The 16159-nt window shown below is 39.1% G+C and overlaps 1 protein-coding gene across 1 annotated transcript in view; it reads right to left on the bottom strand.

Annotated features, from left to right (window-relative positions):
• LOC138306581 (uncharacterized) overlaps positions 1 to 16159 on the bottom strand; it is a 181641-nt gene that overhangs the window by 27089 nt on the left and 138393 nt on the right. The window contains exons 16-20 of the mRNA XM_069247019.1: positions 9247 to 9369; positions 5132 to 5318; positions 4749 to 4967; positions 3535 to 3612; positions 3144 to 3381 (exon numbers count right to left, since the gene is read on the bottom strand). Of these exons, the coding sequence (XP_069103120.1) occupies positions 3144 to 3381; positions 3535 to 3612; positions 4749 to 4967; positions 5132 to 5318; positions 9247 to 9369 (845 nt within the window). The remainder of the gene's footprint in view (positions 1 to 3143; positions 3382 to 3534; positions 3613 to 4748; positions 4968 to 5131; positions 5319 to 9246; positions 9370 to 16159) is intronic.

The raw sequence follows: 16159 nt of genomic DNA, 5'->3' as shown, positions 1-16159 counted from the left end.
TAATATAACCTACCATCCTGACTAGAGGCCTGACTCCCTGTCAGACTAGATATACAGGTCACAGGGCCCTAATATAACCTACCATCCTGACTAGAGGCCTGACTCCCTGTCAGACTAGATATACAGGTCACAGGGCCCTAATATAACCTACCATCCTGACTAGAGGCCTGACTCCCTGTCAGACTAGATATAACAGGTCACAGGGCCCTAATATAACCTACCATCCTGACTAGAGGCCTGACTCCCTGTCAGACTAGATATACAGGTCACAGGGCCCTAATATAACCTACCATCCTGACTAGAGGCCTGACTCCTTGGTCAGACTAGATATACAGGTCACAGGGCCCTAATATAACCTACCATCCTGACTAGAGGCCTGACTCCCTGTCAGACTAGATATACAGGTCACAGGGCCCTAATATAACCTACCATCCTGACTAGAGGCCTGACTCCCTGTCAGACTAGATATACAGGTCACAGGGCCCTAATATAACCTACCATCCCTGACTAGAGGCCTGACTCCCTGTCAGACTAGATATACAGGTCACAGGGCCCTAATATAACCCACCATCCTGACTAGAGGCCTGACTCCCTGTCAGACTAGATATACAGGTCACAGGGCCCTAATATAACCTACCATCCTGACTAGAGGCCTGACTCCCTGTCAGACTAGATATACAGGTCACAGGGCCCTAATATAACCTACCATCCTGACTAGAGGCCTGACTCCTTGGTCAGACTAGATATACAGGTCACAGGGCCCTAATATAACCTACCATCCTGACTAGAGGCCTGACTCCCTGTCAGACTAGATATACAGGTCACAGGGCCCTAATATAACCTACCATCCTGACTAGAGGCCTGACTCCCTGTCAGACTAGATATACAGGTCACAGGGCCCTAATATAACCTACCATCCTGACTAGAGGCCTGACTCCTTGTCAGACTAGATATACAGGTCACAGGGCCCTAATATAACCTACCATCCTGACTAGAGGCCTGACTCCCTGTCAGACTAGATATACAGGTCACAGGGCCCTAATATAACCTACCATCCTGACTAGAGACCTGACTCCTTGTCAGACTAGATATACAGGTCACAGGGCCCTAATATAACCTACCATCCCGACTAGAGGCCTGACTCCCTGTCAGACTAGATATACAGGTCACAGGGCCCTAATATAACCTACCATCCTGACTAGAGGCCTGACTCCCTGTCAGACTAGGTCCAGGCCCTAATGACCTACCATCCTACTGGAGGCCTGACTCCCTGTCAGACTAGATATACAGGTAACAGGTCACAGGGCCCTAATATAACCTACCATCCCGACTAGAGAGTAGGCCTGACTCCTTGGTGAGACTAGATATACAGGTCACAGGGCCCTAATATAACCTACCATCCCGACTAGAGAGCCTGACTCCTTGTCAGACTAGATATACAGGTCACAGGGCCCTAATATAACCTACCATCCTGACTAGAGGCCTGACTCCCTGTCAGACTAGATATACAGGTCACAGGGCCCTAATATAACCTACCATCCTGACTAGAGGCCTGACTCCCTGTCAGACTAGATATACAGGTCACAGGGCCCTAATATAACCTACCATCCTGACTAGAGGCCTGACTCCCTGTCAGACTAGATATACAGGTCACAGGGCCCTAATATAACCTACCATCCTGACTAGAGGCCTGACTCCCTGTCAGACTAGATATACAGGTCACAGGGCCCTAATATAACCTACCATCCGACTAGAGGCCTGACTCCTGTCAGACTAGATATACAGGTCACAGGGCCCTAATATAACCTACCATCCCTGACTGAGAGAGTAGGCCTGACTCCATCCGCTGGTGAGACTAGATATACAGGTCACAGGGCCCTAATATAACCTACCATCCCGACTAGAGAGTAGGCCTGACTCCTTGTCAGACTAGATATACAGGTCACAGGGCCCTAATATAACCTACCATCCTGACTAGAGGCCTGACTCCCTGTCAGACTAGATATACAGGTCACAGGGCCCTAATATAACCTACCATCCCGACTAGAGGCCTGACTCCCTGTCAGACTAGATATACAGGTCACAGGGCCCTAATATAACCTACCATCCTGACTAGAGGCCTGACTCCCTGTCAGACTAGATATACAGGTCACAGGCCCTAATATAACCTACCATCCTGACTAGAGGCCTGACTCCCTGTCAGACTAGATATACAGGTCACAGGGCCCTAATATAACCTACCATCCTGACTAGAGGCCTGACTCCCTGTCAGACTAGATATACAGGTCACAGGGCCCTAATATAACCTACCATCCTGACTAGAGACCTGACTCCCTGTCAGACTAGATATACAGGTCACAGGCCCTAATATAACCTACCATCCTGACTAGAGGCCTGACTCCCTGTCAGACTAGATATACAGGTCACAGGGCCCTAATATAACCTACCATCCTGACTAGAGGCCTGACTCCCTGTCAGACTAGATATACAGGTCACAGGCCCTAATATAACCTACCATCCTGACTAGAGGCCTGACTCCTTGTCAGACTAGATATACAGGTCACAGGGCCCTAATATAACCCCACCATCCTGACTAGAGACCTGACTCCTTGTCAGACTAGATATACAGGTCACAGGGCCCTAATATAACCCACCATCCTGACTAGAGGCCTGACTCCCTGTCAGACTAGATACACAGGTCACAGGGCCCTAATATAACCCACCATCCTGACTAGAGACCTGACTCCCTGTCAGACTAGATATACAGGTCACAGGGCCCTAATATAACCCACCATCCTGACTAGAGGCCTGACTCCCTGTCAGACTAGATATACAGGTCACAGGGCCCTAATATAACCTACCATCCTGACTAGAGGCCTGACTCCCTGTCAGACTAGATATACAGGTCACAGGGCCCTAATATAACCTACCATCCTGACTAGAGGCCTGACTCCCTGTCAGACTAGATACACAGGTCACAGGGCCCTAATATAACCCATCATCCTGACTAGAGACCTGACTCCTTGTCAGACTAGATATACAGGTCACAGGGCCCTAATATAACCTACCATCTCGACTAGAGAGTAGGCCCGACTCCTTGGTGAGACTAGATATACAGGTCACAGGGCCCTAATATAACCTACCATCCCGACTAGAGAGTAGGCCTGACTCCTTGGTGAGACTAGATATACTGGTAAGACTGGCTTGACGAGAGTGGGACCCTCTCCGAGGTGTAATACTTTCCGTTTGAATGTCGTCCCGGGTTGCCTCCCTTGGTGTTACGCTCTCTAGACGAATGTCGTCCCTGTTGATTACGCTACCGTTAGTACTGGAACAACTGTCATTGTCCTTTGTCATGTTGGATTGGGATGGTGACGGTACCTTAGAATTTAAATTGATTACATTTGTTATATATAAAATGTATCAAAATTAATTACTTATAAAAAAACAAATTCAGCAGTTCTCTACTATAATATTGTATTTCAAAGCTCACAGCGCACGTAAACTTTTACTGAAATGATTTGATTTTCCTACCTTGAATCGTAATCCCCAGTAATACAGTTCATTGCTTACTGTACTGGCCGCCGTGTAGTGGTCCCCACACTGGACTCTCTGTAAATGTTTATATGAACCTTGATTACATTATATATTGACCTTGACCTTACTGGACTGGCCGTCGTGTAGTGGTCCCCACACTGGACTCTCTGTAAATGTTTATATGAACCTTGATTACATTATATATTGACCTTGACCTTACTGTACTGGCGGCCGTGTAGTGGTCCCCACACTGGACTCTCTGTAAATGTTTATATGAAACTTGATTACATTATATATTGACCTTGACCTTACTGTACTGGCCGCCGTGTAGTGGTCCCCACACTGGACTCTCTGTAAATGTTTATATGAACCTTGATTACATAATATATTGACCTTGACCTTACTGGACTGGCCACCGTGAAGTGGTCCCAACACTGGACTCTCTGTAAATGTTTATATGAACCTTGATTACATTATATATTGACCTTGACCTTACTGTACTGGCGGCCGTGTAGTGGTCCCCACACTGGACTCTCTGTAAATGTTTATATGAAACTTGATTACATTATATATTGACCTTGACCTTACCGTACTGGCGGCCGTGTAGTGGTCCCCACACTGGACTCTCTGTAAATGTTTATATGAACCTTGATTACATTATATATTGACCTTGACCTTACTGGACTGGCCACCATGAAGTGGTCCCAACACTGGACTCTCTGTAAATGTTTATATGAACCTTGATTACATTATATATTGACCTGGAATACATTTTATATTGATCTGGATTACATTTTATATTGACCTGTATTACATATTTTATATTGCCCTGGATTACATTTCATATTGACCTTGACCTACATTGATGACATCTGTTTAATATATGGGGGCCGCGGTGGCCGAGTGGTTAAGGTATCTCGACATATTACTACAAGACCTCCACCTCTGGGTCGCAAGTTCAAATTCCATGAGTGGCAGTTGCCAGGTACTGACCGCTGGTCGGTGGTTTTTCTCCTGGTACTCTGGCCTACCTCCACCAACAAACCTAGCTGGCACATCCTTAAATGACCCTGGCATTAAACTTATAAATAATAAACCTGTTTTAAAGTATATAATATGACCTTGACCTACATTGATGACACTGTCAGCCATATATTTGACCTTGACCTACATTGATTACACTGTCAGCCATAGATTTGACCTTGACCTACATTGATGACACTATCAGCCATAGATTTGACCTCCACTGGAGCGCTGCAGTCTTTAGTATTACTGATCCCGAGTTGACCTTCAGTGTTGCGTCCGAATGTGTAGACATGGCCAGGTTCTACGATGACAGCTGAGTGATGGAGACCCATTGTAATGTCCAGTACTTTATGTCGGGCTAAAGCTCGCACCAAGGTCGGCTCCTTCTGTCCCTCCACCTCGGTCTACAATTAATATCCATTTTCTGCCATTCACATCAAAACAGTAAAACCAACATGGCTTGTTTAGGTATTATTGATAAGAATCAAATCCAAAATAAAAAAAAAAACATTTTGAAGATTTTTTATAGCATAATGAACATATATGAATCTGGGATGAGAAGACTTACCTTGATAAAGAGGTTTTTCATGGCCATGATGAAGCCCTGTCTGTGGTTCAGACCGAGTTTGTTGTCTATATTACTGCCACAGGCCAACACACCACCAACATCAGTACGGAACATGGTACCGTCCACTCCACATCGTACGTCCCGCACCACCACAGGCTCAACGATATTCACCTCCGTCGGCTGACATCTAGTCATACAATCTCACAATTCAGTTGTTTATAACAGAAAATTGGTGACACACTGATGTTTGAACTAAATTTAAAAATATAATATATGGCAATATGGTAATATAATAGGATAATATGGTAATATAATAGGATAATATGGTAATATAATAGGGTAATATGGTAATATAATAGGGTAATATGATAATACAATAGGGTAATATGGTAATATAATAGGGTAATATGGTAATACAATAGGGTAATATATGGTAATATAATAGGATAAATATGGTAATATGTAATATAAATAGGTAATATAATAGGGTAATATGGTAATATAATAGGATAATGTAATATAAGGTAATAATATAATAGGGTAATATGGTAATATAATAGGATAATATGGTAATATAATAGGGTAATATGGTAATATGGATAATATGGTAATATAATAGGGTAATATGGTAATATAATAGGAATATGGTAATATAATAGGATAATATGGTAATATAATAGGGTAATATGGTAATATAATAGGATAATATGGTAATATAATAGGATAATATGGTAATATAATAGGGTAGGTAATAAATAGGTAATATGGTAATAAATAGGGTAATATGGTAATATAATAGGGTAATATGGTAATATAATAGGGTAATATGGTAATATAATAGGGTAATATGGTAATATAATAGGGTAATATGGTAATATAATAGGGTAATATGATAATATAATAGGGTAATATGGTAATATAATAGGGTAATATGGTAATATAATAGGGTAATATGGTAATATAAATAGGGTAATATGGTAATATAATAGGGTAATATGGTAATATAATAGGGTAATATGGTAATATAATAGGGTAATATGGTAATATAATAGGGTAAATATGGTATATAATAGGGTAATATGGTAATATAATAGGATAATATGGTAATAATACATAGGGTAATATGGTAATATAATAGGGTAATATGGTAATATAATAGGGTAATATGGTAATATAATAGGATAATATGGTAATATAATAGGGTAATATGGTAATATAATAGGGTAATATGGTAATATAATAGGGTAATATGGTAATATAATAGGGTAATATGGTACTATAATAGGGTAATATAGTAATATAATAGGGTAATATGGTAATATAATAGGATAATATGGTAATATAATAGGGTATATGGTAATATAATAGGATAATATGGTAATATAATAGGATAATATGATAATATAATAGGATAATATGTAATATAATAGGTAATATGATAATATAATAGGGTAATATGGTAATATAATAGGATAATATGGTAATATAATAGGATAATATGGTAATATAATAGGATAATATGGTAATATAATAGGGTAATATGGTAATATAATAGGGTAATATGGTAATATAATAGGATAATATGGTAATATAATAGGGTAATATGGTAATATAATAGGGTAATATGGTAATATAATAGGGTAATATGGTAATATAATAGGGTAATATGGTAATATAATAGGGTAATATGGTAATATAATAGGGTAATATGGTAATATGTAATATGTAATATATGGGTAATATGGTAATATAATAGGGTAATATGGTAATATAATAGGGTATGGTAATATAATAGGGTAATATGGTAATATAATAGGGTAATATGGTAATATAATAGGGTAATATGGTAATATAATAGGGTAATATGGTAATATAATAGGGTAATATGGTAATATAATAGGGTAATATGGTAATATTATAGGGTAATATGGTAATATAATAGGGTAATATGGTAATGTATATATAGGATAATATGGTAATATAATAGGGTAATATGGTAATATAATAGGGTAATATGGTAATATAATAGGGTAATATGGTAATATATATAGGGTTATGTAATATGGGTAATATGTAATATAATAGGGTAAATATGGTAATATAATAGGGTAATATGGTAATATAATAGGATAATATGGTAATATAATAGGATAATATGGTAATATAATAGGGTAATATGGTAATATAATAGGGTAATATGGTAATATAATAGGGTAATATGGTAATATAATAGGGTAATATGGTAATATTATAAATAGGTAATAAAATAAATAGGGTAATATGGTTATAGGTAAATATAATATAATATGGTATATATAGGGTAATATAAAGGGTAATATGGTATATATACATAGGGGTAATATGGTAATATTATAGGGTAATATGGTAATATAACAGGGTAATATGATAATATCATAGGATAATATGATTATTTAATAGGGTAATATAATATACCATATATTAATTCTTTTCAACACAAAAACACATCTGTTCAGTTCCATTTAAGTCTGTGCTTATTCTCTTTTTTTATATTTATTATGAGAATAAGTCGTACAATTTAAGAGTTAATTATATCCCCTTTGGCCAAATAATGTTATCTCATTACAACCATACAACTACATATACATGGGTTTATAAATAGGAAATCTGCTGCAATTTTAATCTATAAGCGCCATACTGTTTTAGACAATCTATAAATGCCATGTTGTTTTAGACAATCTATAAATGCCATGTTGTTTTAGACAATCTATAAACGCCATGTTGTTTTAGACAATCTATAAATGCCATACTGTTTTAGACAATCTATAAAGGCCATGTTGTTTTACACAATCTATAAACGCCATGTTGTTTTACACAATCAATAAACGCCATGTTGTTTTAGACAATCTATAAATGCCACGATGTTTTAGACAATCTATAAATGCCATGTTGTTTTAGACAATCTATAAATGCCATGTTGTTTTAGACAATCTATTAATGCCATGTTGTTTTAGACAATCTATAAATGCCATGTTGTTTTACACAATCTATAAACGCCATGTTGTTTTACACAATCTATAAACGCCATGTTGTTTTAGACAATCTATAAATGCCACGATGTTTTAGACAATCTATAAATGCCATGTTGTTTTAGACAATCTATAAATGCCATGTTGTTTTAGACAATCTATTAATGCCATATTGTTTTAGACAATCTACAAACGCCATGTTGTTTTAGACAATCTATAAATGCCATGTTGTTTTAGACAATCTACAAACGCCATGTTGTTTTACACAATCTATAATCGCCATGCTGTTTTAGACAATCTATAAACGCCATGTTGTTTTACACAATCTATAAACGCCATGTTGTTTTACACAATCTATAAACGCCATGTTGTTTTAGACAATCTATAAATGCCATGTTGTTTTACACAATCTATAAACGCCATGTTGTTTTACACAATCTACAAACGCCATGTTGTTTTAGACAATCTATAAATGCCATGTTGTTTTAGACAATCTACAAACGCCATGTTGTTTTAGACAATCTATAAATGCCATGTTGTTTTAGACAATCTACAAACGCCATGTTGTTTTACACAATCTATAAACGCCATGTTGTTTTAGACAATCTATAAACGCCATGTTGTTTTACACAATCTATAAACACCATGTTGTTTTACACAATCTATAAACGCCATGTTGTTTTACACAATCTATAAATGCCATACTGTTTTACACAATCTATAAACGCAATGTTGTTTTACACAATCTATAAACGCCATGTTGTTTTAGACAATCTATAAACGCCATGTTGTTTTACACAGATGAAGACCAGAACTAAATACCTTATCACAAGAAATGTTTGTTGTTTATAATTTTTTGTCGTTTTTGTGGATACTGTGAAACCGTTATAAAAAATTATAAAAAATAACAATTTAAAAAAAAATAGAATTGTCACTGTTTCCCAATGGACAGCCATCAATATTTCTATCCAATATTATAAAGCTCCAAATCCTGACAGAAAAATAAGTACATACTTATAGTCTCATGTTAATTCAGTATTTAATATGAATACCCCATTTATGGATAGCGATATTTCTACACAGTAAATATAAATATTGTGTACTCACTGATCGTCTTCGTTCCCTAATCCTAGTCGACCTTCTCCTCCACATCCCCACGAGAATATTTTTCGGTCACTACCGACGACTACCACATGTTTAGGTCCACACGACACAGAAATGACATCAACACTATAAAAAATTGTAGTATAAACACTGTAAAATATTGTAATATTAGAATATAGACACTGTAAAATATTGTAATATTAGAATATGAACACTGTAAAATATTGTTATATTAGAATATCAACATTGTAAAATATTGTAATATTAGAATATAAACACTGTAAAATATTGTAATATTAGAATATCAACACTGTAAAATATTGTAATATTAGAATATGAACACTAAAAAATATTGTAATATTAGAATATGAACACTAAAAAATATTGTAATATTAGAATATGAACACTAAAAAATATTGTAATATTAGAATATGAACACTAAAAAATATTGTAATATTAGAATATGAACACTAAAACATATTGTAATATTAGAATATGAACACTAAAAAATATTGTAATATTAGAATATGAACACTAAAACATATTGTAATATTAGAATATGAACACTAAAAAATATTGTAATAGACCTTCTAGAATAATATGAACACTAAAACAATGAGGTGAACACTAAAACATATTGTAAGGTGTGGTCTGTACATACCTGAGTAATGACACAATGAGGTGTGGTCTGTACATACCTGTGTAATGACACAATGAGGTGTGGTCTGTACATACCTGTGTAATGACACAATGAGGTGTGGTCTGTACATACCTGTGTAATGACACAATGTACATACTGAGTAATGACACAATGAGGTGTGGTCTGTACATACTGAGTAATGACACAATGAGGTGTGGTCTGTACATACCTGTGTAATGACCACAATGAGGTGTGGTCTGTACATACCTGTGTAATGACACAATGAGGTGTGGTCTGTACATACCTGTGTAATGACACAATGAGGTGTGGTCTGTACATACCTGTGTAATGACACAATGAGGTGTGGTCTGTACATACCTGTGTAATGACACAATGAGGTGTGGTCTGTACATACCTGTGTAATGACACAATGAGGTGTGGTCTGTACATACCTGTGTAATGACACAATGAGGTGTGGTCTGTACATACCTGTGTAATGACACAATGAGGTGTGGTCTGTACATACCTGTGTAATGACACAATGAGGTGTGGTCTGTACATACCTGTGTAATGACACAATGAGGTGTGGTCTGTACATACCTGTGTAATGACACAATGAGGTGTGGTCTGTACATACCTGTGTAATGACACAATGAGGTGTGGTCTGTACATACCTGTGTAATGACACAATGAGGTGTGGTCTGTACATACCTGTGTAATGACACAATGAGGTGTGGTCTGTACATACCTGTGTAATGACACAATGAGGTGTGGTCTGTACATACCTGTGTAATGACACAATGAGGTGTGGTCTGTACATACCTGTGTAATGACACAATGAGGTGTGGTCTGTACATACTGAGTAATGACACAATGAGGTGTGGTCTGTACATACTGAGTAATGACACAATGAGGTGTGGTCTGTACATACCTGTGTAATGACACAATGAGGTGTGGTCTGTACATACTGAGTAATGACACAATGAGGTGTGGTCTGTACATACCTGTGTAATGACACAATGAGGTGTGGTCTGTACATACCTGTGTAATGACACAATGAGGTGTGGTCTGTACATACCTGTGTAATGACACAATGAGGTGTGGTCTGTACATACCTGTGTAATGACACAATGAGGTGTGGTCTGTACATACCTGTGTAATGACACAATGAGGTGTGGTCTGTACATACCTGTGTAATGACACAATGAGGTGTGGTCTGTACATACTGAGTAATGACACAATGAGGTGTGGTCTGTACATACCTGTGTAATGACACAATGAGGTGTGGTCTGTACATACCTGTGTAATGACACAATGAGGTGTGGTCTGTACATACCTGTGTAATGACACAATGAGGTGTGGTCTGTACATACCTGTGTAATGACACAATGAGGTGTGGTCTGTACATACCTGTGTAATGACACAATGAGGTGTGGTCTGTACATACCTGTGTAATGACACAATGAGGTGTGGTCTGTACATACCTGAGTAATGACACAATGAGGTGTGGTCTGTACATACCTGTGTAATGACACAATGAGGTGTGGTCTGTACATACCTGTGTAATGACACAATGAGGTGTGGTCTGTACATACCTGTGTAATGACACAATGAGGTGTGGTCTGTACATACCTGTGTAATGACACAATGAGGTGTGGTCTGTACATACCTGTGTAATGACACAATGAGGTGTGGTCTGTACATACCTGTGTAATGACACAATGAGGTGTGGTCTGTACATACCTGTGTAATGACACAATGAGGTGTGGTCTGTACATACCTGTGTAATGACACAATGAGGTGTGGTCTGTACATACCTGTGTAATGACACAATGAGGTGTGGTCTGTACATACCTGTGTAATGACACAATGAGGTGTGGTCTGTACATACCTGAGTAATGACACAATGAGGTGTGGTCTGTACATACCTGTGTAATGACACAATGAGGTGTGGTCTGTACATACCTGTGTAATGACACAATGAGGTGTGGTCTGTACATACCTGTGTAATGACACAATGAGGTGTGGTCTGTACATACCTGTGTAATGACACAATGAGGTGTGGTCTGTACATACCTGTGTAATGACACAATGAGGTGTGGTCTGTACATACCTGTGTAATGACACAATGAGGTGTGGTCTGTACATACCTGTGTAATGACACAATGAGGTGTGGTCTGTACATACCTGTGTAATGACACAATGAGGTGTGGTCTGTACATACCTGTGTAATGACACAATGAGGTGTGGTCTGTACATACCTGTGTAATGACACAATGAGGTGTGGTCTGTACATACCTGTGTAATGACACAATGAGGTGTGGTCTGTACATACCTGTGTAATGACACAATGAGGTGTGGTCTGTACATACTGAGTAATGATACAATGAGGTGTGGTCTGTACATACCTGAGTAATGATACAATGAGGTGTGGTCTGTACATACCTGAGTAATGACACAATGAGGTGTGGTCTGTACATACCTGTGTAATGACACAATGAGGTGTGGTCTGTACATACCTGAGTAATGACACAATGAGGTGTGGTCTGTACATACCTGTGTAATGACACAATGAGGTGTGGTCTGTACATACCTGTGTAATGACACAATGAGGTGTGGTCTGTACATACCTGTGTAATGACACAATGAGGTGTGGTCTGTACATACCTGTGTAATGACACAATGAGGTGTGGTCTGTACATACCTGTGTAATGACACAATGAGGTGTGGTCTGTACATACCTGTGTAATGACACAATGAGGTGTGGTCTGTACATACCTGTGTAATGACACAATGAGGTGTGGTCTGTACATACCTGTGTAATGACACAATGAGGTGTGGTCTGTACATACCTGTGTAATGACACAATGAGGTGTGGTCTGTACATACCTGTGTAATGACACAATGAGGTGTGGTCTGTACATACCTGTGTAATGACACAATGAGGTGTGGTCTGTACATACCTGTGTAATGACACAATGTGTTTACAACGTGACACATGAGTGTGGTCTGTACATACCTGTGTAATGACACAATGAGGTGTGGTCTGTACATACCTGTGTAATGACACAATGAGGTGTGGTCTGTACATACCTGAGTAATGACACAATGAGGTGTGGTCTGTACATACCTGTGTAATGACACAATGAGGTGTGGTCTGTACATACCTGTGTAATGACACAATGAGGTGTGGTCTGTACATACCTGTGTAATGACACAATGAGGTGTGGTCTGTACATACCTGTGTAATGACACACATGAGGTGTGGTCTGTACATACCTGTGTAATGACACAATGAGGTGTGGTCTGTACATACCTGTGTAATGACACAATGAGGTGTGGTCTGTACATACCTGTGTAATGACACAATGAGGTGTGGTCTGTACATACCTGTGTAATGACACAATGAGGTGTGGTCTGTACATACCTGTGTAATGACACAATGAGGTGTGGTCTGTACATACCTGTGTAATGACACAATGAGGTGTGGTCTGTACATACCTGAGTAATGACACAATGAGGTGTGGTCTGTACATACCTGTGTAATGACACAATGAGGTGTGGTCTGTACATACCTGTGTAATGACACAATGAGGTGTGGTCTGTACATACCTGTGTAATGACACAATGAGGTGTGGTCTGTACATACTGAGTAATGACACAATGAGGTGTGGTCTGTACATACCTGTGTAATGACACAATGAGGTGTGGTCTGTACATACCTGTGTAATGACACAATGAGGTGTGGTCTGTACATACCTGTGTAATGACACAATGAGGTGTGGTCTGTACATACCTGTGTAATGACACAATGAGGTGTGGTCTGTACATACCTGTGTTATGACACAATGAGGTGTGGTCTGTACATACCTGTGTAATGACACAATGAGGTGTGGTCTGTACATACCTGTGTAATGACACAATGAGGTGTGGTCTGTACATACCTGTGTAATGACACAATGAGGTGTGGTCTGTACATACCTGTGTAATGACACAATGAGGTGTGGTCTGTACATACCTGTGTAATGACACAATGAGGTGTGGTCTGTACATACCTGTGTAATGACACAATGAGGTGTGGTCTGTACATACCTGTGTAATGACACAATGAGGTGTGGTCTGTACATACCTGTGTAATGACACAATGAGGTGTGGTCTGTACATACCTGTGTAATGACACAATGAGGTGTGGTCTGTACATACCTGAGTAATGACACAATGAGGTGTGGTCTGTACATACCTGTGTAATGACACAATGAGGTGTGGTCTGTACATACCTGTGTAATGACACAATGAGGTGTGGTCTGTACATACCTGTGTAATGACACAATGTGAGGTGTGGTCTGTACATACCTGTGTAATGACACAATGAGGTGTGGTCTGTACATACCTGTGTAATGACACAATGAGGTGTGGTCTGTACATACCTGTGTAATGACACAATGAGGTGTGGTCTGTACATACCTGTGTAATGACACAATGAGGTGTGGTCTGTACATACCTGTGTAATGACACAATGAGGTGTGGTCTGTACATACTGTGTAATGACACAATGAGGTGTGGTCTGTACATACCTGTGTAATGACACAATGAGGTGTGGTCTGTACATACCTGTGTAATGACACAATGAGGTGTGGTCTGTACATACCTGTGTAATGACACAATGAGGTGTGGTCTGTACATACCTGTGTAATGACACAATGAGGTGTGGTCTGTACATACCTGTGTAATGACACAATGAGGTGTGGTCTGTACATACTGAGTAATGACACAATGAGGTGTGGTCTGTACATACCTGTGTAATGACACAATGAGGTGTGGTCTGTACATACCTGTGTAATGACACAATGAGGTGTGGTCTGTACATACCTGTGTAATGACACAATGAGGTGTGGTCTGTACATACCTGTGTAATGACACAATGAGGTGTGGTCTGTACATACCTGTGTAATGACACAATGAGGTGTGGTCTGTACATACCTGTGTAATGACACAATGAGGTGTGGTCTGTACATACCTGTGTAATGACACAATGAGGTGTGGTCTGTACATACCTGTGTAATGACACAATGAGGTGTGGTCTGTACATACCTGTGTAATGACACAATGAGGTGTGGTCTGTACATACCTGTGTAATGACACAATGAGGTGTGGTCTGTACATACCTGTGTAATGACACAATGAGGTGTGGTCTGTACATACTGTGTAATGACACAATGAGGTGTGGTCTGTACATACCTGTGTAATGACACAATGAGGTGTGGTCTGTACATACCTGTGTAATGACACAATGAGGTGTGGTCTGTACATACCTGTGTAATGACACAATGAGGTGTGGTCTGTACATACCTGTGTAATGACACAATGAGGTGTGGTCTGTACATACCTGTGTAATGACACAATGAGGTGTGGTCTGTACATACCTGTGTAATGACACAATGAGGTGTGTGTCTGTACATACCTGTGTAATGACACAATGAGGTGTGGTCTGTACATACCTGTGTAATGACACAATGAGGTGTGGTCTGTACATACCTGTGTAATGACACAATGAGGTGTGGTCTGTACATACCTGTGTAATGACACAATGAGGTGTGGTCTGTACATACCTGTGTAATGACACAATGAGGTGTGGTCTGTACATACCTGTGTAATGACACAATGAGGTGTGGTCTGTACATACCTGTGTAATGACACAATGAGGTGTGGTCTGTACATACCTGTGTAATGACACAATGAGGTGTGGTCTGTACATACCTGTGTAATGACACAATGAGGTGTGGTCTGTACATACCTGAGTAATGACACAATGAGGTGTGGTCTGTACATACCTGTGTAATGACACAATGAGGTGTGGTCTGTACATACCTGTGTAATGACACAATGAGGTGTGGTCTGTACATACCTGTGTAATGACACAATGAGGTGTGGTCTGTACATACCTGTGTAATGACACAATGAGGTGTGGTCTGTACATACCTGTGTAATGACACAATGAGGTGTGGTCTGTACATACCTGTGTAATGACACAATGAGGTGTGGTCTGTACATACCTGTGTAATGACACAATGAGGTGTGGTCTGTACATACCTGTGTAATGACACAATGAGGTGTGTCTGTACATGTGACACATGAGGTGTGGTCTGTACATACTGTGTAATGACACAATGAGGTGTGGTCTGTACATACCTGTGTAATGACACAATGAGGTGTGGTCTGTACATACCTGTGTAATGACACAATGAGGTGTGGTCTGTACATACCTGTGTAATGACA

This window comes from Argopecten irradians, chromosome 13 (genome assembly GCF_041381155.1).
Source record: "Argopecten irradians isolate NY chromosome 13, Ai_NY, whole genome shotgun sequence".
Lineage (NCBI taxonomy): Eukaryota > Metazoa > Mollusca > Bivalvia > Pectinida > Pectinidae > Argopecten > Argopecten irradians.
Note: the sequence above shows the minus strand (reverse complement) of the source record. Positions and strands in the feature narration are given on the sequence as shown.